The sequence below is a fragment of the Lutjanus erythropterus genome, chromosome 9, assembly GCF_056507025.1.
Source record: "Lutjanus erythropterus isolate fLutEry1 chromosome 9, fLutEry1.hap2, whole genome shotgun sequence".
In the NCBI taxonomy this organism is placed as follows: domain Eukaryota; kingdom Metazoa; phylum Chordata; class Actinopteri; order Lutjaniformes; family Lutjanidae; genus Lutjanus; species Lutjanus erythropterus.
Genome location: NC_139325.1, coordinates 25493649 through 25516248, shown reverse-complemented (window position 1 = coordinate 25516248; position 22600 = coordinate 25493649). Strand labels below are relative to the sequence as shown.

Here is a 22600-nt window from a genome sequence, read left to right as displayed (position 1 = left end):
AATAATAGAATTCATATGAAAAAGTTAGAAGTGCACAATAATATATACTGCGTATGTAAACTTGTCAACCATCAGAGGTATGACTATTAGACCATTATACATATTCCTTTAACATTTCTGGGCATATTAAGGTAAAGGTAAATGTTGTTTACAATATTCCCCTGCCTTGAAAGCCACCTTTGCCATCAGTGGGGAATAACAGGGAAAAAACTGAGATACTGATACTGTCATATTAAGCTCTCTTCAGATACCTGCTTGTGGGATTTTCTAAGCAGTTTTATTGAAGTATATGAGAAATATATTACAGACATAAAGGGCATTGGACAGTATTAAACACCTCTTTTCCAGACAACAAACAAACATCAAATAACACATGTAAAGGAGAGGAGGGGTAATAAAAGTAAATCGAGTAAAGAAAAAAAAAATACAAATAAATATTGTGATAAAAAAAAGAGTCCTAGGGTGTCTCTGCAAGTTTGAGTTTTTATATTAAGTTACAGAGAAGCATTCTTCAGTGTCAGTGAGGTAATGAAGGTTCTTTGTGACGTGTTAATTTAGTTATTTCCAGGAATCTATGCGTATGTAAAAATAATTTTCCAAGAGTAATAATCACGCTAATTGTGAAACCATGTGTACCATCTTTCATAAACAAACCAAAAATTAAATTTTATTTTGTTAAATAAAATTAAAAATCGTCAAAGTGAGGAAACGCCTAGTAATGCAGAGTTCTCTAAAAGGCACGACAAAAATTTACATTCATAAAATAAGGGTGCTGTTGTGTTCACCGCCACAAAAGGGCTCCTGGGACCGTACAAGTCCAGGCTCACCTCTCTGTATTTAAAAGGCTCCTATTCGTGCGTGAGGGATTGGCGTGACGTAATCCCGTCTGTCAGAGATCAGCCAATTAGCGTTGAGTGTGCGGTGCGGCGCTCCAGAATCATTCAGACCAGAGGGGTCGGTGTTCAGCAATGAACTTCAATAACTTCTTCACATCCAGCGGTTAAGGTGAGTCTGTTTTCTGCTCTGCTGTCACGCTGTCCGGCCGTTAGGTCTGAGAGACTTTTCAGGTGCTGTTTGACGTGAGGAGACATTATCCAGTTAAACGACCGTTGGTGGGTGTAACCCAGACACCGTCTGCTACCATTAGCTTGAATTTGGCTGCCCGGTTGACTGACGCACGTCTTATCCATTGCAGAGTTAACGTTTACTTTATCTGTTAATGGCATGGTGTTTGGCAGCTGTACTCAGCCCTGGGACTGATGTTGTGCGCTGCAGGTCCCGCTTGCTCTTACGGTTTAGTAGACCTGCTCTCCTGCTAGCTAGGAGAGGCTAGTGATGTCAACAAACATGGCAACTTTCTTGCAGAGCTGAGGGCAGGGACGGGCCCTCTGTGGTCTGTCTGACTCATACACGGTTCGAGTTTGGGAGGATGTTTGGCTTTCCAGTTTACTACGCAGCAGGGTCAGCCTGTTGGATATTTTCACTGAAGCGTTTGAGCAGTGTAGGTTTTCACCTGAGCTGTCCTCACCTGAGCTGCTGCACTTTGCTGCAGAACCAGACTGACAGAAGGAGATGGATTTTAAATAATGTGTAAATTAAGCAATGAGGGCAGATTATATGGAGACATGCAGTCAGGGTCCGGTTCACTGGGTCATGACCAGACAGAACATTTCTCAAGATCTAAATGTCAAGGCTGGGATTCTTGCCCAAGCTATTTTTATCAGATGGCGTGCAGTCCTCATGCTGACCTGTCGTTAGAGCAGAGAGCAGAGCTGCAACTCAAGCCAGATAGTGCATAATCTGGCATGGACACGTTAGGCAGGGGTGCTGATTGGCCTGCAGTACCCACCAAAGAGAGAGAGAGAGAGAGAGAAAGAGAGTAATAATATTTAAACTCCAGTGCATAAAGAAAAAAATCTAGAAGAAAAAAAAACAAGAAAACAGAGAGTGAACATGTCACACATATATCCCTACACATCACTTTACAGGATCACATAATCACAAACCGTATTCATATTTATTTAGACCCGTCTTCCATTTTGATGTTAGCCCAGATTAAGTCCTAAGGACATATTCTTTCCTCTTGATTGTCACCCATTCTTTCAGTTCTGGGGCCTTTGTTGCCATCCAGTGTCTTAAAATGACTCAACAGATGGTTATTAAATCCACAATAATAAGAGAAAATGCACACTTGGACAGGTTGTTGTGTTGTGTTTGGTATTTGTGACCTGTCTCTCAGTAAACACTGTGTTCACCTGTGAACTTCAAGGGATTTCTGACCCAAACCAACTGCTTAAAATTTCTAACTTAGGCTGATTCTTTAAAAAATGTGCTCCTTTTCTTTGAATCTTATTGTATGAAACAGGAATTCTTCTTTCCAGACTGTCTGAAATTTGCTTTGCTGTCTCTCACTCACTGGTATGTCTAAAACAGAACCCCAGATCCATACAAAATCTTGTGAGAATGATCATTTTTATTAACAACTCATAGACATCTGAAATGTAACCCCATCTAGGGCCTCACAATTTGGTAAAAAATATGATTATTGTGACAGATATTGCAATTATGATATGATGCACAATTAGTGGGAATGATCATTTTTGCATTACGACTTTAATTTTCAATGAAAAAAACTATTAAAGTCATGATGATGAGTCCACAAAACAAATATGTTTTGTCACATCTGGAGAACATGATTTGTAGGCCAGGGCTGGAACTGGAACTCCTCAGATTTGGTTAGTACACTAAGTCATACTACGATTTCCATAATATTTAGCTTAATTGTGCAGCCCTAACCTTGACTACACTGCTTTTTGTTAAACGTCAGAAGCCAGAAAGGTTGGAAACCACTGGCTTAGTCTCTAACAACATATTGTATATTAAAATCTCATTATATTATCCATCATGTAAAATCTTCATCTTGATAGTAACTAGTAATTAAAGCTGTCTAATAAATGTAGTGGAATAGAAAGTACAATATTTCCCTCTTTAATGTGGCGTAGTATAAAGCATCATAAGGTGGAAATACTCAAGTACAGTACAAATACCTCAAACTTACTCCATACTTCAGTATAGTATGAGTGAATGTATTTAGGTACTTTCTACCACTGAGAGACGTTGACATGTCATCAATTAACAAAGTCACAATATCTCTAAGGTGGAGACTTCAGGACAAAAAAGTGAACTGTCAGCCACTGTCACTGCATTTTTGCATAAGGCTCTGTAATGTCCTTTTGTGAAGCTACAGCATGTCATCACTTCACAAAGTCATGATATATCATAGGTTTCTGCATTGAATGCACATTGAGCAGGATGTTCAACAGAATTTGCATGCAAGATAAATTGATGAATCAAAAGAATTTTGCCTTAGGTATTTCAGTTTCCTATTACAAGTACATTCAGCAGCCACTTTATGAGGTAAATCTTGCTAAAACTCTTACTCCTACTTGACTCTTAATCCTCCTTTCATAAAGGTTTAATGTTGAGTCTTTGTTTCTGTTTCAGAGAAGTGTTTACTCAAATGTTTGGTCACTTTGGAAGATGTAGTTTGGGCTGCTGTTACACTGTATTGCATAATAAAGAGTGGCATTGTCTATTCAGCCCATCCTGCTGACATTAATGGGATGGACAACAAAATAGAAACAACTGTCAATATAATACAATATAATTCAGCAGCATTACAATAATCAACACCTCTTTTAAACTATTTCAACAGAAATTGGACAAATTAATAACCTTCGTGCAGGATTTATGGCAGGACTGCATTATCCATTTTTGTGTTCCTACCACAATGGCCTCAATTCCATTGTATTTCATTACAGGGGAATGAGTAATAAGTTTTGTCCAATATTAGCCTCAGAAACCACACAGAATTCACAGAAATGGGAAGCAAGCTTCCAGATGTTAAGGCTTCTGCAAACTTCTCCAGTACTGTTAAGCAACAACTTGTTTAAACCATTGATCTGATGATCCGATCTGAATTGCTCACAGGCAAAATATGTGAACTGTAGCCAGCATGTTTGGAGTTTAAAAGGGCAAGGATTATACAGTAACTAAAAATCCAGATTTTATGGTTTAATGTCAGACATTACTGGCAGTTTAGTCAGTTGGTGTTAGGTTATTTAGATGCCAAATCATAACCTGTATTTGGTGTTTTAAGTTAGTAATTTAAAGCCCTGGCACCGTCAGCCTGTCCCATCTGCTGAACCTCATCACATAATCTCTTTCCGTTTTCACTTTGTTTGCTTAATGACACATAAAAAGAACACCCTGCTCTCTGTAGATTAGTGACCGTACTTAATAAAAGCAAATCCAGCTATTACTTTCTGACTGCTATGCCTCTGAGCTCTGTCTGTAAGCCTCTACAGCAGGTTTGTATGAGACAATTATATGATTAATGGATCTGTCAATCGAAAGAAAATTAATTGGCAACTATTTCGATAACTGGTTAATTGTTTCAGTCATTTTTCAAGGCAAACTGTCAAACATCTGATGGTTCCAGCTTTTTAAATGTAATGTTTTCTTCTTTTCTTTGTCAATTATGATGGTAAATGAAGAGTCTCTGGGTTTTGAGTTGTTGGTTGGACAAAAGAAGTAATAGTAAGATGCCACCTTGGACTTGAAATTATGATGAGCATTTTTCACAATTGATTTGATATTTTCTTGAATAAATGTTAAAATAATCGGCAGACAGATTAATTGATGTGTAAAATTATCTTTAGTTGCAGCCCTAGTTTGTATACATCAGAGGTAAAACTGTTTGTGTTTGTGTCTGCAGTGCACCTTCAGCCATGCCTGTGACGTCTCAGCTGCTCAGGGGTTTGCCCCGCACCAAGGTCTTGACCTCCGGTCTGTTACCATGCCAACGACACCAGTCCCAGCTAGAACCCATCACTCAACGGCCTGCCTCTCGACGGTCCTCTCGTATGTGGCAGAGCCATCAGCACTCAAGAGGTTACCAGACAAGCTCAGTGCTACGCAGCTACATCCTCACACCCCCCCAGGTCAACTCTATTCTGAAAGCCAACGAGTACAGCTTCAAGGTTCGTGGGGTCATTCATGAGTACAGAAAACACATCTCACTATCGGTGCATTAAGAATTTTCATTTCATCATTAAAATTTATACATGTTGTGGTTTTAGGTGCCAGAGTTTGATGGGAAGAACGTGTCATCAGTGATGGGTTTTGAGAGTAATCAGCTACCAGCCAACGCTCCTATAGAAGATCGTCGAAGTGCAGCCACATGCCTGCAGACACGAGGAATGCTGCTGGGTGTGTTTGACGGCCATGCTGGCTGTGCCTGTGCGCAGGTAAAGATCAGTGACTCTGTTATTATCGCATGCTGCTTGTCCAAGAATTCAGTAATCAGAACATACCAACTTATACTTTTGAAATTGAGATGTTATAACACACATATTTCAAATCCATTTACAGCAAGGTAACTTAATTTGTATTTTCTTTAGTCACTTCTAAGATGTGTAATATTTACTCAATACTGTGTCAGTACTGTGTATATCAGTAATACATTTCTAACATTGAAGGAAGAAGTGATTATGTTCTTTATTTGTAGGACAGATTATAAAGTATTTGGTCAAATAGAGGTCTGATCCAAATTAGTCATGTGAAAGAAAAAAAAAACTGTTGTAATTTGTAACTCAAATCTGAATATTCATCTGTAAATTTGACAATGTATATGACTGAGAATCCACACTTGCAATTTGTTCTGTAAAGTTTTAGCCTGTAAACATCTGGAAAGCTGCTTATTTCTCAGTTAGTTTCAAGTAGACTAAATTCAACTGTACCACCATAACACACAGTAAGTACCACTGCAATGCAGTTTAGCATCTAAACAGATATTTATTTATTATTTTATTTATTTACAGTGCATTATAATCAACATTGCATGCAAAATGTGCGATGTGTGAGTAATGTGTGAGTAAGCTAATAAGCTAATTTTCAACTTCAGTACCTGGGAAAGTTACACATTAATGCCTGATGTTGTCAACACAATGCTTCTAAAGTACTATAAAACAATACAATATTGTGACAGCTTGTTAAGGGTGTGCTATGTGGAAATAGATCATAGTATGCATGAGGAGGTTGTCTGCCCCTGTTGTTAGGTATGGTGCTCAATGCCTAAAATCAGCCCGGTTGAGTATGATGGTATTGGCTGTCATTTTTACTTGATTTTGAAATGACGGTTCAGATCTAGGGTGACTCCAGGGTAGAGGTTTTTAAAGTGGGTAGTGGATTTGTTTAAAGAGATGGTTCAGAGATGCAGTATTGGGGAGTTTTCTCTCTTTGCCAGAGACAAAGACTAATAAATGCCTTTGACCAGATCTTTTTTATGTATTTGTTGTAATTTGGAGGTATGTCAAACAGCAGTATTAATTAATTGCTGTTCAACATACCTACATACCTATTGTAACACCAATACTATTATGGCTCATCTGTCAGATAACATAATCATGATACCATAGACATCCAGGAATTGAGCTAAATTGAGCCAGTAAACTAATATCCAAGGAATTTAAAATCAAACACCACCTTGAACTTTTCTTCTTTGTCAGCCACCAATAGATAGATGTTCAGATTCTCCAGCCACTCAATAGTAAATCATTATTTTGTGTCTAGAAACTACCACCAACTTTCATTTTTTTACCAGCATGTTGCTGGTGGCTGATGCTCATTTTCCACCCTGGCTCAAACAGTTGCAAAAGTGCATATAGATATAATGTATTAAAAGTTGAAAGGCAAAAAAACAGTAGTTCTAGCAGGAAGGGACGTGTGACTGGTATATGTACAAAATAAACAAAGTAGATGTACAGTAAGAACAAATACAGCTATGATATGTGGGTAACTATTTTATGTAACTATGTATAATTTGGACAGAAACTAAAAATAGTATATACTACAGAATGTGTCTGGTTGTTTTATATACATTATAAACAGCAGGCAGGAGCTGTAAAATGTATAAATGAAGATAAAATGTATGTCGTTAATCTAGGAATAATTTTAGTTCAACTGTACATAATTTTCTCCTGGGAATTGTTTCCTCTTCTTCTCCTTAAGGCGCTGAGTGAGAGGTTGTTTTACTACATAGCGGTGTCTCTGCTGCCCCACGACACACTGTGTGAGCTGGAGGCAGCGGTGGAGGCCGGCAGGGCCGTCAGTCCCATCCTGCAGTGGCACAAACACCCCAATGACTACTTCAGCAGGGAGGCTCAGACCCTCTACTTCAACAGTCTCCGAACCTACTGGCAGGAGTTAATAGATCTCACCAGGTGAGGACTGAAAACACAGTAGAGGATACACCAATATATGTGTCTATTTCACTTTTTCACTTGAGCTGTAGAGTCCTGTTTCACCGGGGTCTAAATTGTTGTTGAGCTTCTTTTGCTAACATTTAAAACTGGACTTCCTGGTTTCTTATTTACCCTTCATCTGTACCTTGTAGCAACACGCCCACACCATTACTGGCCTGTTTGTTGTTTTGCCAATAGTGCTGTCGTCAGTCTCTGTTCTCGACCTCTGGCTTCACATATTTTGCTCTGTGTCTGTTTGCAGCCCAGGCGAAGTTCCAGACACCCGCGAGGCATTAATGAATGCCTTCAAGAGACTGGACAGTGACATGTCCCTGGAGGCTCAGGTAGGAACTGTCCACTTTTTTGAAGCCAAGTTCAGATCAAAGATCACAACGAGACAAATCCGCTTTACAACATTGACTCATGGCGTCTGCTGTGACTCAAATTGTCAAGTCGCTGGTGGTGACAACATTCTGGCACCTCACAGTTCAATTAATTTCCAATTCAGAGGGCTATGGTATGATTCTAAAGTGATTCTGGATGCATCAAAATGTTCAGCTTTTAATCCAGGGGGTGCTGGTCAGATTGTATCCATCTGCAGTTGCTCAGGTTCATCCATCCTCACCAAAACACATGAAGTAGCCTAGTTTAGAAGATAAACATGGTGCACATGTGTGTCACCATCCAGCTGGTTCAGCAGTGTGGAATATATAGCCCAGTCTTACAAAATTGGATTGAAAATTGGGTGTTAAAATTCCGATCATTGACTTTCCTGAATCAATTCATATTTTTTCAAGGGAGAGTCGCAATGCATCTAAAAATCAGTTATTTCCCCCGCCCCGACAAGTTGCCAGTGGCTGGTTTTGGAATGGAAGCCACGTCACCTTTTTCAACAGCCAATCAGCTCGTAGCAAGGTCCAGTCGGTCCAGTCAGTTACAGACTCAGTATTGGCAGAGTGTTGGACAACAGAAAGAAACAATCACTTCATCATTTTGTTTGAGAAGCAGCAGTGTTTGTATGACACAAGACGTGACAGTTTCACTGCTCTCTTTTCCCACTGCTACACTCACTATCATGATGCTCATTAATATTTTAAGACACTACAAATTATATTTAGCTACAAAAAAAGGCCTGTACAGCTGGTAGTTTGAGCTATTTAGATGTACAGAGTCATAGTGATGGAGATGGCACACCATCATGTCTAGCTGCATTGGTGTGAACCAGCATGTTTTCAGATTGTTGCATTGTGAACCGTTGGTCTGAACTGGGCTCAAATGTGAAACAGTGCTGCCGGTTGTTACAAAAGTATCTTTTGGTAATGAGGAACTCTCCTCAGCTCCTTCAACTTAACTTTGTACAGCAGTTCATGTTTGCAGGTCTGGTTTTTACTCAGCAAATTTTCATAGTGAAATAGGTTTTCTGACTCAATTTGCTTGATATTTACTTTATTTCAAATAACTGCAGTCAGAACCTTGAGGCTATCATAGTGTTTTCCTTGAATTTCCATTCATTTGTATTGTATTGTATTGTTTGTATTGTAAAATCCATGTAAATTAAGCTCACAAGGCTGAATCTACCGCTTGGCTAACAGCATTCATTGCCTGAGGCAGTGCACTGTGACATTATGTAACACAGGTTGCATAACAGTGCAGTTTGTCAAACAACTTGATGATCAGTCACAAATCAAGATAAAACTAAAAGCATGTTACCCAGCATCAGTGTTGTTACTGACTTCCAGTCATTGCAGTCATGAGTCATTGAATTGGCCTGAGTGCAGGACTTCAGTACTCTTTAACACATTAGGAGACATATTAAATATCATATTTGCTCCATGACAGCAGTGTAAAAAATATGAGCATCCAAATTTAAACTTTTATGGATTTAAGAGGAGCTCAGGTGTCATTGCTGCTCCATGTAATTTAAACCATGAACCATACCCTGTCCTGTGGAGCCTCATAGTGTTATTTTTTCATGCAGGTTGGAGACCCGAATGCTTTCCTCCACTACTGGGTCTTGAGAGTGGCCTTTTCTGGAGCAACGGCCTGCGTGGCTCACGTCGATGGATCAGACCTGTACGGACAATTAATGCATGCACACACCCACTCCTGTCAGTGTATTAAAGTGTTGCATAACTGGATCTTTAAGATTCAAGATAAAACACGTCAAAAGCATACTCATATTTCTCAACCTTGCTTCTCCTCCTCTCTCTTCTTGAAGGTATATAGCCAATGCAGGAGATGCTCGGGCAGTGTTGGGGGTGCAGGAGGAAGATGGTTCATTCACTGCTCACACACTCTCTAATGACCACAATGCCCAGAATGAGGAGGAGGTGTCTCGAATACGGGGCGAACACCCTCCATCAGAGAGGAAGACGGTTATCCGACAGGTACTACACCTAATAATCTGCTCGGTGTTGTTGTTGTTGTTGCTGCAGTGTTTATTAAAACCTCTTTCTGTCATCTTTTTCGTCAGGACCGGTTACTTGGCCTCCTCATGCCTTTCCGTGCGTTTGGGGATGTGAAGTTCAAGTGGAGTATTGAGCTGCAGAAACGTGTATTGGAGTCTGGACCCGACCAGCTCCATGAAAACGAGCACACCAAGTTCATCCCTCCAAACTACCACACGCCCCCGTACCTGACCGCTGAGCCTGAGATCACCTACCACAAGCTGCGGCCACAGGATCGCTTCATGGTGAGAGAAGAGGCACAGTTTCATCACTTTTAAACAAGTTTCAAAGTTAACTTTTTTGTCCACTGGCCAAATGTCTAGTGAATGTTCAAATATTATCAGCCACTCAATAGATTACTGATGTTTTTATGTTTGGCTGATGAGTGAAGAAAATCAACCAACCTCTTGCATATTTTAATCTATGAATCCAATGTGGTCAAGAGGTTTGAGGTATACGTAGGGTAAAGGCAAAACTCATAATCTACAACTGCAGACCTCCCCTTTCTTAATCCCACCTATAAAGCTGTGAGAGGACATTAGTCTTCCCAAGGGGTGTAAACAGCTGTCAGTGGATACAACATCAGACCTGTTGAAAACACTGTAATAACTGAGATGCTGTGGTAATCCATAGATGTGCAACGAGGCTAGGAGATTTCTAGCCTCAATAAAATGCTGGAATGAGATTAAGACACATAAAGCTAATAAAATTCTGAAAACTGGCCAAATTAGAAAATGAAGCTCTTGGCTGATAAATGTGTTCTTCAAGCTGGTGTTTTTATCATGATGCTCAGATCCTTAGGCCCTTAAAAAGTCTAAAATCCAGCAATCTGAATTTTAGGCCTTAAAATACTTAATAGGTCTTAAAAATCAATTGGATTATGCAATCAGTGTTACTTTTATAAAGTTGCATTAACTTCTGCTTTGAAATTTATTTTGGGGAAAAATTTGTATTGATCACACTGTTAAGAGACTACAAAAAAAACAGCAACATGCAACTAATAGCCACTTAAGTAAACTGTCGAGCCTGGTCAGAATTTATCAGACCACACCCAGTTAGTGTGTTGTATTGTAAAATGGGTGAGTGCAAGTTCAGCGAGATCTGCCTCAAGAGCAGCACATCTAGTATTTGGTTGAACCACCAGACACCTTATGCAAAATGCACGGGAAGTCAGAAAAAAATAAAGCCATCATTAAAAAAAAAAAGAAAAACACTGACCATCACCCACTATTGTTCTGTCTACACATGTCCCCTCATTTCCCTTGTACTTTTGTGCCAGTATAGATGTGAAATAGGTCTTTACATTGTACTTAAAATGGCCTTATAAAGGTCTTAATTCAACCTGTTGAAACCTGCAGAAACCCTGAAAAAGATCCACCTCTTTTGATCTTTTTTTTTTTTTTTTTTGACATTAAGTGATTAATTTTAAAAACATACTTGCATGCAACAGAGCGGTCTTTCTTTAAAGGAATTATGTAGCTTCATGGCTCGTGATTGATTTCTGAATGCCTGACATTTTGGTTTCTTTGGTTTGTTTGAAATGAGAACTCAATGATCTTTGCAGACAAAGGTTGTGTTTGTGAGGAAAGAATTTGTAATAATCTGTTTCTAGTGGGTTCTTCCCCAAATTGGGCATGAAGTGTGATGAAGCTGATTTACTGATGTCACTGTAGACATGAAAAACACTTCAGTGTGTGGGTGAGAAACTTATCTGATGTTTCAGTCGTGTTTTCTGATTCCAACTCTCCCCTCTCTGTCCCTGCAGGTGATTGGCTCTGACGGCCTTTGGGAGACCCTTCACAGACAGGAAGTGGTCCGTATTGTGGGGGAGTATTTAACAGGGATGCACCAGCGTCAGCCCCTCAAAGTCGGAGGCTACAGGGTCACCCTGGGACAGATGCAGGGGCTGCTGGAAGAGAGAAAGGCTCGTGTGTCTTCAGCGTTTGAGGATCAGAACTCGGCCACCCACCTGATGCGCCATGCGGTGGGAAACAACGAGTTTGGCACGGTCGACCACGAGAGGCTGTCGAAGATGCTGTCACTGCCCGAGGAGCTGGCTCGCATGTATCGCGATGACATCACCATCATCATCTCTCAGTTCAACCCTCATGTGATCGGAGCACAGAGACAGGAGGGGCAGTCCTGAGCTGTACAGAAGCCATTCACACATACACACACACTCTTGTAACTGAGTACTGTAGAGCTACACACAAGCACACTCTGTGGACAAACAGGCCATATTAAAGGGACAGTTCATCCCAAAAATCAAAAATACATATTTTTCCTCTGGCCTGTAGAGTTTTGGAGACACTGGCTGTAGAGATGTCTGCCTTCTCACAAATATCAAAGCACCAAAAAATTACATTTGGAAAAACTCAACAGTTGTGTCCAGAAGTGACACCATTACTCCAGATGATCCACAGACCTTGTTGTGAGCGGTTATGTGTATGAACTACTTTATTTCTACAGTAAAATCTACCAGAACTAATTTCTTTCTACTAGATAGAAAGTTGTTTCTACTTGAATCTGCTCACAACACAGTGTGTGGATATAATTGCGTCATGATTTCTATAAAGAGGCATCGCTTTTGAGTTTTCCAAATGTGTGTTTTGTTTTGCTTTTTGGCACTCTGAGCACCACAAGCCGAGTGCCTTCCAGTTCCATTATATGTGAGAAAAGGCAGACATCGCTGCAGCTGATTTCTCCAAAACTCTCCAACTCACACCAAAAAATTCTTCATGAATAAATAGCACTACAGGTGAAAGGAAAAATAGGTATTTTAGATTTTGCGATGAGCTGTCCCTTTTAAGAAAATATCTGTCCAGCAGTCCGAATGAATTGTTTTAACTCTATTTATGTAAAGAATTTGTATGTTTGTATGCAGTGATACAGAAGATGCAGTTCCTATGAAGTGAGACGATCTCAGTTTAACACCTGGATTTTCTCTTCTACAACATAACATGTTATTTATGCTGCCAATATGCTCTGTTAACCGTTTCATACACACTTCTCTGCCTGGCTGATATGACGCTGTTACAAACTGATTTTTGTGCCAAAAGATTCAACCTCCTCGTCTGCTGAAGGACTCAGCGCCACGAGGTGGAAATGACAGAAATTCCAAAGAGGGTGAAGGCTTGACTTTATGAGCAAAGAGGCCTTTATTGGTGCAGCACTGACTTGACCTGCTTTTCTCATAACTGACTCTAACTGGGCTGTACTGTTACACCACTGCACCTCTCTCCCTCTGCTGTCTGGTTTTATTATTCACACACCAGACTTCTGCATCTGTGAGGCTGATGTTACGACCGGACTGTTGCATCTGTTTGTTTTTACTTCTTTATGTATGTCATTGTATGAGATAATCTTAGTACTGTTCATTTATATACATCTTCTTCTGCATTTACACTGCAGTCTGTGAGAATTTGGATGTTCATGTCTAGTCCAGAATCTGGTTTAAGTGCTGACTTCAAGCTTTAGAGTGTTTACATCCACATTGGTTGAACAGTGTAAGGCTACACAGTGCATCTAATGTAGATGTGAATCTATAAAGTCAACAGTTGACACTGTAAAGGGATAGTTCGAATTATTTGGAGTGGGGTTGTATGAGGTGCTTATATTGCCTTGAGTAGTAGTATTTACAATATTTTTACCGCTTCACCTTGCCGTCAGACAGGAAACTGCCGTTATGTAAGCCAAATATTCTCTCTCGAAAGCAATCAAACTCCTTTTACAAAGTAATTTTACCTCACTGAACACTGGAGTTGATGGTCTACTGCTACCTCGATCAGTTTGTTTGTTTGTGTTATTGTCTGACGTTTGTGTTTTAAAAGGCTAGTTCAGATTCACCAAAGTCACATAATAACACAAACAAACTAACCAATCGAGGCAGCGCCAACCCACCCATGTTCTGCAAAGTAAAATTACTGTTTTTACCAATAGAGTCTGGTTGAGCGTGAGAGAGCGACATCTGGCTTGTAGAATGATGGTTTCCCTTTGGAAAAGGCCATCTGACAGCAAAGTAAAGTCGCAAAAATGTTCCAAGTACATTGTACATTTAAAATGAAACTGATTTTTTTTAGGGTGGGCTTTTTTTAAATGGCTAAAATGCATTTTTTGCTGCTCACCCTGTTCACAGCAGTGCATTGCTTTGTTTCCATACTGGCCACCATCTACTACAGGTAATACAATGACTGTCTATCCCACTATAAAAAAATACAAACTATCCTTTTAACCTTATAGCGTAGTGGTTCCCATCCTGTGTGAGTCCCAAAGTAAATCTCAGGGATCACAAGATTATATTATGTAGAAGAAAGAGAACAATATTTTATCAATTTTTCTCTTGACTTTCCTGAAGCTGAATGCTTTCACCTTCAGCTCTTAAATTCTCCAAATGAAACAATTTGAATAATCAGCATTTGTATTTTAAAAAGCCACAAGGCAAAAATGTTGGAAACGGAAATATTTACAGACTGCACAGTCTAACAAGTCATTAACTCTTGGAAAAACTTGCACTATGCACCACTGCAGGAAGACTTATATCATGCACCTGACTTTTCTGTGACACTATCCCTTTATTATTGTGGTACTGCTTCACTGGAAGAAGTAAAACTGTCTGTGAGTGAACTCCTGAGCAGACACGCTGCCTCGACGCCAGCACTATAGGCATGAGATCTAGTTACAGCTGTGAAGTAGTTGTAAAAATACTTGTTGTTCTTTTTCAGGCTTTGTGGGGTAAAAAGGGATCCATGTTCAAAGCCTTATATTTGTTTTTTTGTTTTCCTGTTAGGTCATTAGTAACAGTTTGTTTGTTACAGTTTGGGATTTTGTTATTCATGACAAACACTGTCCTGACACTCTCCAGTTAACACTATTAACAGGATCGTGCCGTTGTGTTCAAGTGTTTTTAAGCCCAAATGAATGAGCAGAATGTAAATTTTAAAAGAAGCTGTTTGAATATTACAGATTATTTATTCAGCTTTAGCAGTATGTTACACATCTTTACACATCATCATACAGTTGTATGTATAAATTGTAACTTATGTTGGTTAAGTTTTGTATATGGAATGATTTAATAAAATACTGAATACACACCACCTGGTACTGTTGTTGTTAACATACTGCCACACCCCTGAATGCAGCAGGACGTCCTACTGACCTACAAACCACCTGGAAGGTCAGTAAGTCTCAAGTGTAACAGTAACTGCAACTGTGGAAAAGTACTACACTTGAGTAAAAATTTGACGTATTTGTACTTTGCTGGAGTATTTCCATTTTCTCCTACTTTATAGGGAGGAATATTTAGTTTTTAGAGTAGCATTTTACATCAAGTCAAGTAGGGAATCAAAGGAGTTCCATATAGAATGATAAATATGTAAAAAATAATAAATTTTGGAAATATAAGACAAACAGGAAAATATAAAATAATATATATTTGTTCATTTAGTTCTGTCTTTCCCCACTGCCTTTGCTTGAATCAAGTGCACCAGAATTAAATATTATATTAAAGTTAAACTAAAATATTAAAGACAACATACATACCTATATTTGGAAAGAAATCATTATTATTATTCCTTTATATTTTGTTGTTGTCTTAATGTTTTTTTCTATATTGGCTCTCCTATGACTCATCAGTCAACAACTTTTGAAATCTGATGCATTGTAAAATACTAAACTACACCAGAGTATATATTATTTGAGCTTCAATGATTGGTTGATTAGTCAGTTCTGAAAAATTTATGACATTAAGTGAAGTTATTTTTCAGGTAAAATGTGAAGATTTGCTGTTTTGTTTTTTTTGTTTTTCTTGCCACAGTTGCTTCAGTGCGCTTTTGATGGGGTAAATTTGGTTTTATAAAAACTTCGGCTTAGACGTGCTTTGATTGAAAAGTGCCCTGTCTTGAATTGAACTTAATTAAATGGCACTAAACAGAATAATATTCATCTCTGGGAAAATGTGACGGGGTTTTACAAATCTAACAGGTGGAGGATCAATTAAGAGAATAACCAGATTAATCCATAATGAAAAAAAACATTTGTTACTGCCCTCAGTAACAGTATAATTGCTTACACTGTAATAAATCTGTATTAAAAATCTAATGATTGTTATATAAGGACTTTAACTTGTAATGGAGTATTTTATCAGGGCAGTGTTGCTTCATTTACTCAAGTAAAGGATCGGAGTAGCTCCTCCACCACTGTCACAGATGTTTGATCAGCTAACAGCCACTAGATGATGCTGCAGCATCAGACTGGCGGAAGTGTCAAACAGAAGAGAGTAAACTCAGCCTTTTTCACACACAGTTCCCAGAAAATTACTGGGATATCCATCCAAGCACCTAAAGTGATTTCCACTACTCACACATGCAGCTTCATTCAGGACATTTTTAAGTTCTGCACATTTTAACACATACCATGGTAATGCTGGAATAGATGGGTCAAGGGATCAATCAATCAATCAATCAATCAATCAATCAATCAATTATTCATTATTTAACAAACATAAAAAAATTAGCTCATTACAAATCATACCAAATACATTTCTTTCTTCCTCCATCAACATATTGCATACTCTGACAGCAGAATTACACAGCCTATGAAACATATAAAGACATAAAAGCCTATACAGGGTGTCCACAAAGTCTCTTTACATTTTAAAAAATGTATTACAAAAGCAATTGATGAGATATGTTCATCAGATTTGTTCTATGTACTCAATGGTTATCAAAGTTTTTAATCACATTCATGCTTCACACATGAAGCAAAAGATCACTGATGCCATTGCCACCATTGATGAGGCTGTGCTACAACGAACATGGCAAGAAATCGAGTACCGTCTTGATGTGCTTCGTACAACTAATGGTGCCCATATAGAGGTGTATTAAATGAGGGGAAAAAAAACTTCAATATCTACTTTTCATTTTGTAATAATTTCCACAGATTTGTCTATTCATCTGCTTTTGTAGTAAATTTGTTAAAATGTAAAGTGACTGAATATTAAACACATATTTTTACATCAGATAACATGTAGAACGTGCTCATAAAAATAATCTTTATAAGATAGCAGTTCAATTAAATTTTACTTGATCAACCAAATTCACAGTAATTGAATAACTGAACATTGATTAACTGTTATCATCTCTAATGCAAAGTTATCATTAAAAGTGAGGGTGTAAGATTAGTGAGCAAGGAGAGGAAATGTTTAATTAACACCTGAAAGTGTAATATCCTGCAATATGGAACCTAAATCATGACCAGTGACGCTGCTCAATTTAAATTGCACAATTATTTATATATAAAAATATTAGTTGTTAATTGTGTTCTGTACTTTTAACAGTGACTGACAGACGCACATGTTCAGTACATAGTGCATACAGTGTATGTCTCTGGTGTCTGCACTATCACTTCATTGTGCTTTAAGGAGAACAATACACTTAAGAATACACTGAACTGGGAGGGAGAGAGTGTGTGTTTCCACGTGAAAGCGCCTGATGTCGGGCAGATGTAGCCGTTTATGTGCTTTACCCGGTGATGTCACTGCTTTTCAATCACAACACAGCTGTACAAGCATTTCCGCTGAAATGTTTCTAGGCTCTGAAGAGAGAAATCGGCTGTACAGATTTACCTGAATATCTAATGAATATAAAATATGAACACATGCAGGAAATGTTCCTGAACATTTCAGTCATGCCTATTCAACTAGTGGTCCACGGTCCGGATATGACCTTTTTGAATTTTTCCCTGCAGCCACCAAGACGCTTCCTGGGTTTCCTGCAAACCAGTCTAGAATGTGTTATATGATAATTAAGACTAAGGAACATGACTCTGAGCTACTTTGACACATCTGAACCATAGACTGTACGACTCTAGTGTTGGTTACGTCTTTTTAAAGCACATATGTGATTGGCTGCACTTCCCAATCGCTCAGTCAAGCCTCACATTGCACTCTGGCCTGGAGGGCAACAGAGAAATATGTCAGCCAACAACAAGCCTCAGAACGTCTCACTCAAGGCTAAAGAGACATAAAGGTGATTTTGAAAAACTGTAATTCCAGAGCAACCAGCCTGACACAGGTTTATTATTTTTCCAGATGCAACAAGTAATGAACGGATATGTTTATTGTGCAGTGAATGCATCACTGCAGAATAGTGCGAAGACGCACTACAAGTCAAACCTTGGCTAGTTTTCCCAGAGGTGGGAATAAGTCACACCTGTGTAAATCTCAAGCAAGACTCAAGTCTTAACTTTCAGGTCTCAAGCAAGTCCCAAGTCACAGTACTGAGAATAAGGCAAGTCAAGCAAGTCACAAGTCAAGTCATACAAAATGCTGATGATCATATCAATCAGTAAAAGGACTGTTGAGCTGCAGTGATTAATTCATGATTCAATTATGACTCAATTACTAAATTAATCACAAGCTTATGTGATAATGGATTAATCAGGTTGAGTATTTTTTTTTAAGAAAGAATACTAAATTTGAGACATTTTCAACACCTTTCACAAGTTGTGGACATTTCATGGGTCAAATAACTAATCAATTATTCAAGAAAATAATCAACAGATAAATCAACAATGAAAACAATCAACAGTTGCAGCCCTAAAAGACAATTGTCATGAAAAGTTGAGTTTTAATTTCAACTCTTGCAGCCATCTTAAACTTGATAAACCTTACTGATATTTGACATTTTGTATCAATTAATCTAAATTTTAATATTTTTGGACAAACCATGATAGCTGCATTGTGCATCAGTCTCTGCTTGTCTGCTTAGAAAATTTTAATTATTTAATTTAAAAAAAAGTCATATGTCTCAAGTCAACTTCCAGGGCTTGAATATAGAGTAAAAGTCAAGTCAAGTCTTTCATCATTTTTAGTCTCAACTCCTCAAATTTGTGACTGAAGTCATCCACCTCTGAGTTTCCCTCCAGTTTTCCAGAGGGCTTGGAGGAAAACTATCTGTTAACATCATACTGTACAAGTTATCTGTCAGCATTAATTGACAAAGTATTCTGTGTGGCCCACAAACCCCCAGTGATTTTCCGGTTTGGCCCACTTGCTATTGAAGCTGAATAGTCCTGATTTAACAGCATGTGTGAAAGAGGTTGTTACGTATAAAAGATCTGGAAAGCCGTGAATATTGCAGCCGTTAAACAGTACTGTGGGAGGAAATTCTGACAAAGCTTAGCTCAGGTCATAAAACCCTGATGTAAGATTGCTGATAATAACCTGCCTTTTCTTTGGAACTATTATTAATTTGTTTTACATCAGCTACTCTGTTGTAGGGTCACAGAGAGAGGAAAGAGGTTTTACCTTCTCTTTTTGATCGTCATCTCACTGACACACTGTAAGCATCCAGAACAATGGGTGGATTTGGTTTATAGGTGACATTTAATCAGTTCAATGGAAATAAACTTCTCTACATAACGTAAACGTTGTATGCCTCATTTCCGCTGCAGCGCAGATGTTTTTCCAGGACTAGTTCGTAAAAGCAGACTGAGTGACATTTGCTTATGGAATTCTGTGGGGTTAAGACGCAGGATGTGTCATAAAAATGATCCCACATAAACAACATTACAAAAGAAGAGGTCTTAACACCTCATTAATTTAAAGTTATCTTCCACCGTGGGCGGTCACAACTTGTCAGGTCTCCAATATTTACAGAACAATGTGTGATGCATTTGTTTTTTTTGTTTTTTAAATCAACACAGAGTCAGATAACTGACATTTTAAAAGTGACACATTTTGATTCTTAAAATAGAGAACATAATTTCAGTCCTCAGTTGACAGAACTACAACATTTTACAAAGCAATGTCAAGAAAAATGGGCAATTGAGCTAATAAAGAATATGTAGCGTAAAGATTTAAATGTGAAATGGATGTCATTTAAGACAGTCAAACTGGGGTTCAGGGACAATCAGGGGTCCCCAGCAAAAGGAGGAATAAATTTTAACTTCTATCATATTTTTTGGACATTGGAAAAACAAGGGAAGAAATAGATTTAATCAATTGTTATTTATAGTGTTCCTGGTTTGAACATTAACTGACTAACCCAATGAACAATACTAATGGGAGTCCCTGACATAAAAAAGTTTGGGAACTCCTGAATTAAGATGCAAATACACATACACATGTAAAGACTTAGAAATACTGTAAATTATATGATGTATTAAAATATTCTTACATAATGAATAACAGACCTCAATTATGAAAAGGTGAGAGATCCATTTCAATGTTTTTTTATTATTATTATTAAAATTACCCTAAAAATGTTCCATTCTTCCTCTCCAGATGTTTATTTGTTGCATGGCTGTTTACTGTAATGGGACTAAGTATTTCTTTATATATTAATGCTTATACTTATGCAACATATTTATGTAAGTGTGCAGTTATCTCTCTGAGTATGTCATGTTCTATATACAGTGTGTACTATGTACATTATACTAATGTCTCTCAGATCTGAGCCAGATGTTTAGTTCCTGTGGCCACTGTTTATTTGTATTATATTGACGTTTGTCTTTGTATGCTGAAAAGCATTTTAATATAATTTTATCAAAGACACCCTTTCCTGATTTTACATGATTTTCATTGACTGCCTTTTACTGTTTTGGGTTTTTTTTCTTAATTACTTAGAGCCCATTTTTGCTGGTTTTATCTGTTTTATTGGATTTAAGTGACTATTGCTGCCTTGTGTTAAGCACTTTGTAACATGACTCGAGACAAGTGCTCTACCATCAATAAGAATAATGATAAAGATTATATTATTATTATCATTATTATTATTATGAGAATGACAAACAATTACAAATCTTACACTGTATTTTGATCAGCTGCTTATAAAAAAAAAAACAAAAAAAAACACTCTGGAGTTGGAGTTCAGTTACTGCCTGCCAGACTCCATCAATATGTTGCTCATTTTAACTGTTTAAACCAGGGACCGGAACCAGACGGTTTTCATTGTGACCAGCCCTGACCGACCTGTTAGCGTCACATATCTGATTCTGTGTCAGTCATATTCACACACATGCTCTGCACGATGGTCAGTCATGTCCGGGACAGATAAACTGACTGTAACATCACAACCACAACAGCTGATCGCAGCCAGACACATATTCGCATGAAGTCAGTATTAGTGACTTCAAGAGAAAACAGACCGTCCGCTGAGCAGCTGACGGTTCCGCCACACAGGTAAACTTTAAAGCCAGCAGCAAAATGACAGGTAAAATCTCACCTCTGTTTCTGGCTGAAGAATAAACGACCTCTGTTGAAGCGTCTCCTCAAACATTTTCTCGTCCAGACTCGTTTAACTTCTGTTTTTCTCATTGCAAAGCTTTACTACAGCAAACTATTTCACCGCGTCAATCTCTGGATTGTTTACACCTGCTTCCACATGGTCACGTTAAATCGCATCCGGTGAGATCCCGCGAGATTCCATGAGATCTCCTTCCAGTAAATATATATATACGGTATATATATATATATATAGTAATACAATATGGCCTGGCTGCAAGTTGGAGGACCGCTGGAGAAAATGTAAAAGTATATTTAAGAAATATTTTATAATCAATGTTTTATTATGTACATCCAATTTAGTTTTACAAGAAAATTTGCAAAAAATGTTTGTGAATGCTGTCAGTTACAGTTCTTAAAAAGACTGAAAATTGGAATGGGCCAAATTTGGAAAAGGCAGGTCAGACCCTTAAAAAAAAAAAAAAAAAAAAAAAATCAGAAATCAGAATTGGCCTAGAAAATTGGAATCGGTGCATGTCTGGTTTAAACATTTATCCTTCAAACTCATAAACCAACAACATTCATCATCTGTTTGAACTCTGATTCATGTGAAATAGACATACTAATCAGTTATTCTGGCCCGGAACAGAAATTTCAACACTGCAGCTGTAGTGTTCATGTCAAGTGAAGTATTTCATCTTATGATGTTTGATTAAAAGTAAGTGTGATTAGTGATTAAAGTAAATATATTATAGTTTTTATATTAGTTCTCCTTTAACTCAAATAAACGTGAAACAGGCAAACAATTTCAAATTTCAAAGGAGAGCACAAGCCGTAGCTTGTTGTTGGACTATTTCAACATAGCATGTTTCCTTAATTTTTGATGACGTACCATGATCATTCTATGATTTAGTGCAGTAAATATATTACAGATTTCTCCTTTAACCTCTGATTTTGAGTAAAATATCAACATGTTCTCTGAAGTATTTCTATATTAGGATAAAAAGGATCCCTAACAGAGTTCACTGAAAAGACGTGGGACAAAAACAACGGTGTATGTGTGTGTGTAGCACTGGTGACGCTTGATATCCAGAGGAGGACGGGGGTCATCCATCACACAGTTTACTCTTCCTGTCTTTCCTCCACCTCTGCTCATCTGTCCCTCAACCTTTCAACTTCTTCCACCAGAATGTGTGAGTGTGTGTGTGTGTGTGTGTGTGTGTGTGTGTGTGTGTTGTTGTGGAAAGTGTTGCTGGGATACAGGCGTGGAGAGAGTGCAGACATAAACACTGGAGAGACTCCATGTTGAGTTTGATGTTATGAGGCTGTAGCTCAGTCCCTGACACTGGAAGCTGCACCAGACCGTACGATGACTCACACATACAGACGCAGTGGCACATGGACTGGACATGGTCGTGGCAGCACATGTGGCTCTCACATTCAACTCTCACATGTATGTGTGTCTTGAGTGTGTGTGGCAGCCTCTTTGTGCTGCATAAAAGCCCACAATCACGCCACCCTCCTTTCAGCAGTTCTAACAACATGTAGTCCGTCTCCCACCGTCTCAGAGATGACTCAGAGCATCACTCTCTGCAGCGGCAACGCTGCGGCCATGACTGCTCAGTGAC

General features: G+C 38.4%; 1 protein-coding gene across 1 annotated transcript; it reads left to right on the top strand.

Moving 5' to 3' along the window:
• Positions 1-88: 88 nt before the first annotated feature.
• pdp1 (pyruvate dehydrogenase phosphatase catalytic subunit 1) lies at positions 89-13365 on the top strand. The gene is made up of 9 exons (XM_084726872.1): positions 89-1005; positions 4778-5042; positions 5142-5309; positions 7072-7283; positions 7567-7648; positions 9283-9377; positions 9523-9691; positions 9778-9996; positions 11517-13365. The coding sequence occupies exons 2-9, from the start codon at positions 4791-4793 to the stop codon at positions 11895-11897; spliced, it is 1578 nt and encodes a 525-aa protein (XP_084582998.1). The 5' UTR covers positions 89-1005; positions 4778-4790; the 3' UTR covers positions 11898-13365.
• Positions 13366-22600: the final 9235 nt, after the last annotated feature.

Coding starts and splice junctions, on each gene's coding strand:
- pdp1 (XM_084726872.1), top strand. CDS start 4,791: ATGCCTGTGACGTCTCAGCTGCTCAGGGGTTTGCCCCGCACCAAGGTC. Junction 7,649..9,282: donor ACATGTCCCTGGAGGCTCAG/GTAGGAACTGTC, acceptor TTTTTCATGCAG/GTTGGAGACCCGAATGCTTT. Junction 9,997..11,516: donor GGCCACAGGATCGCTTCATG/GTGAGAGAAGAG, acceptor CTGTCCCTGCAG/GTGATTGGCTCTGACGGCCT.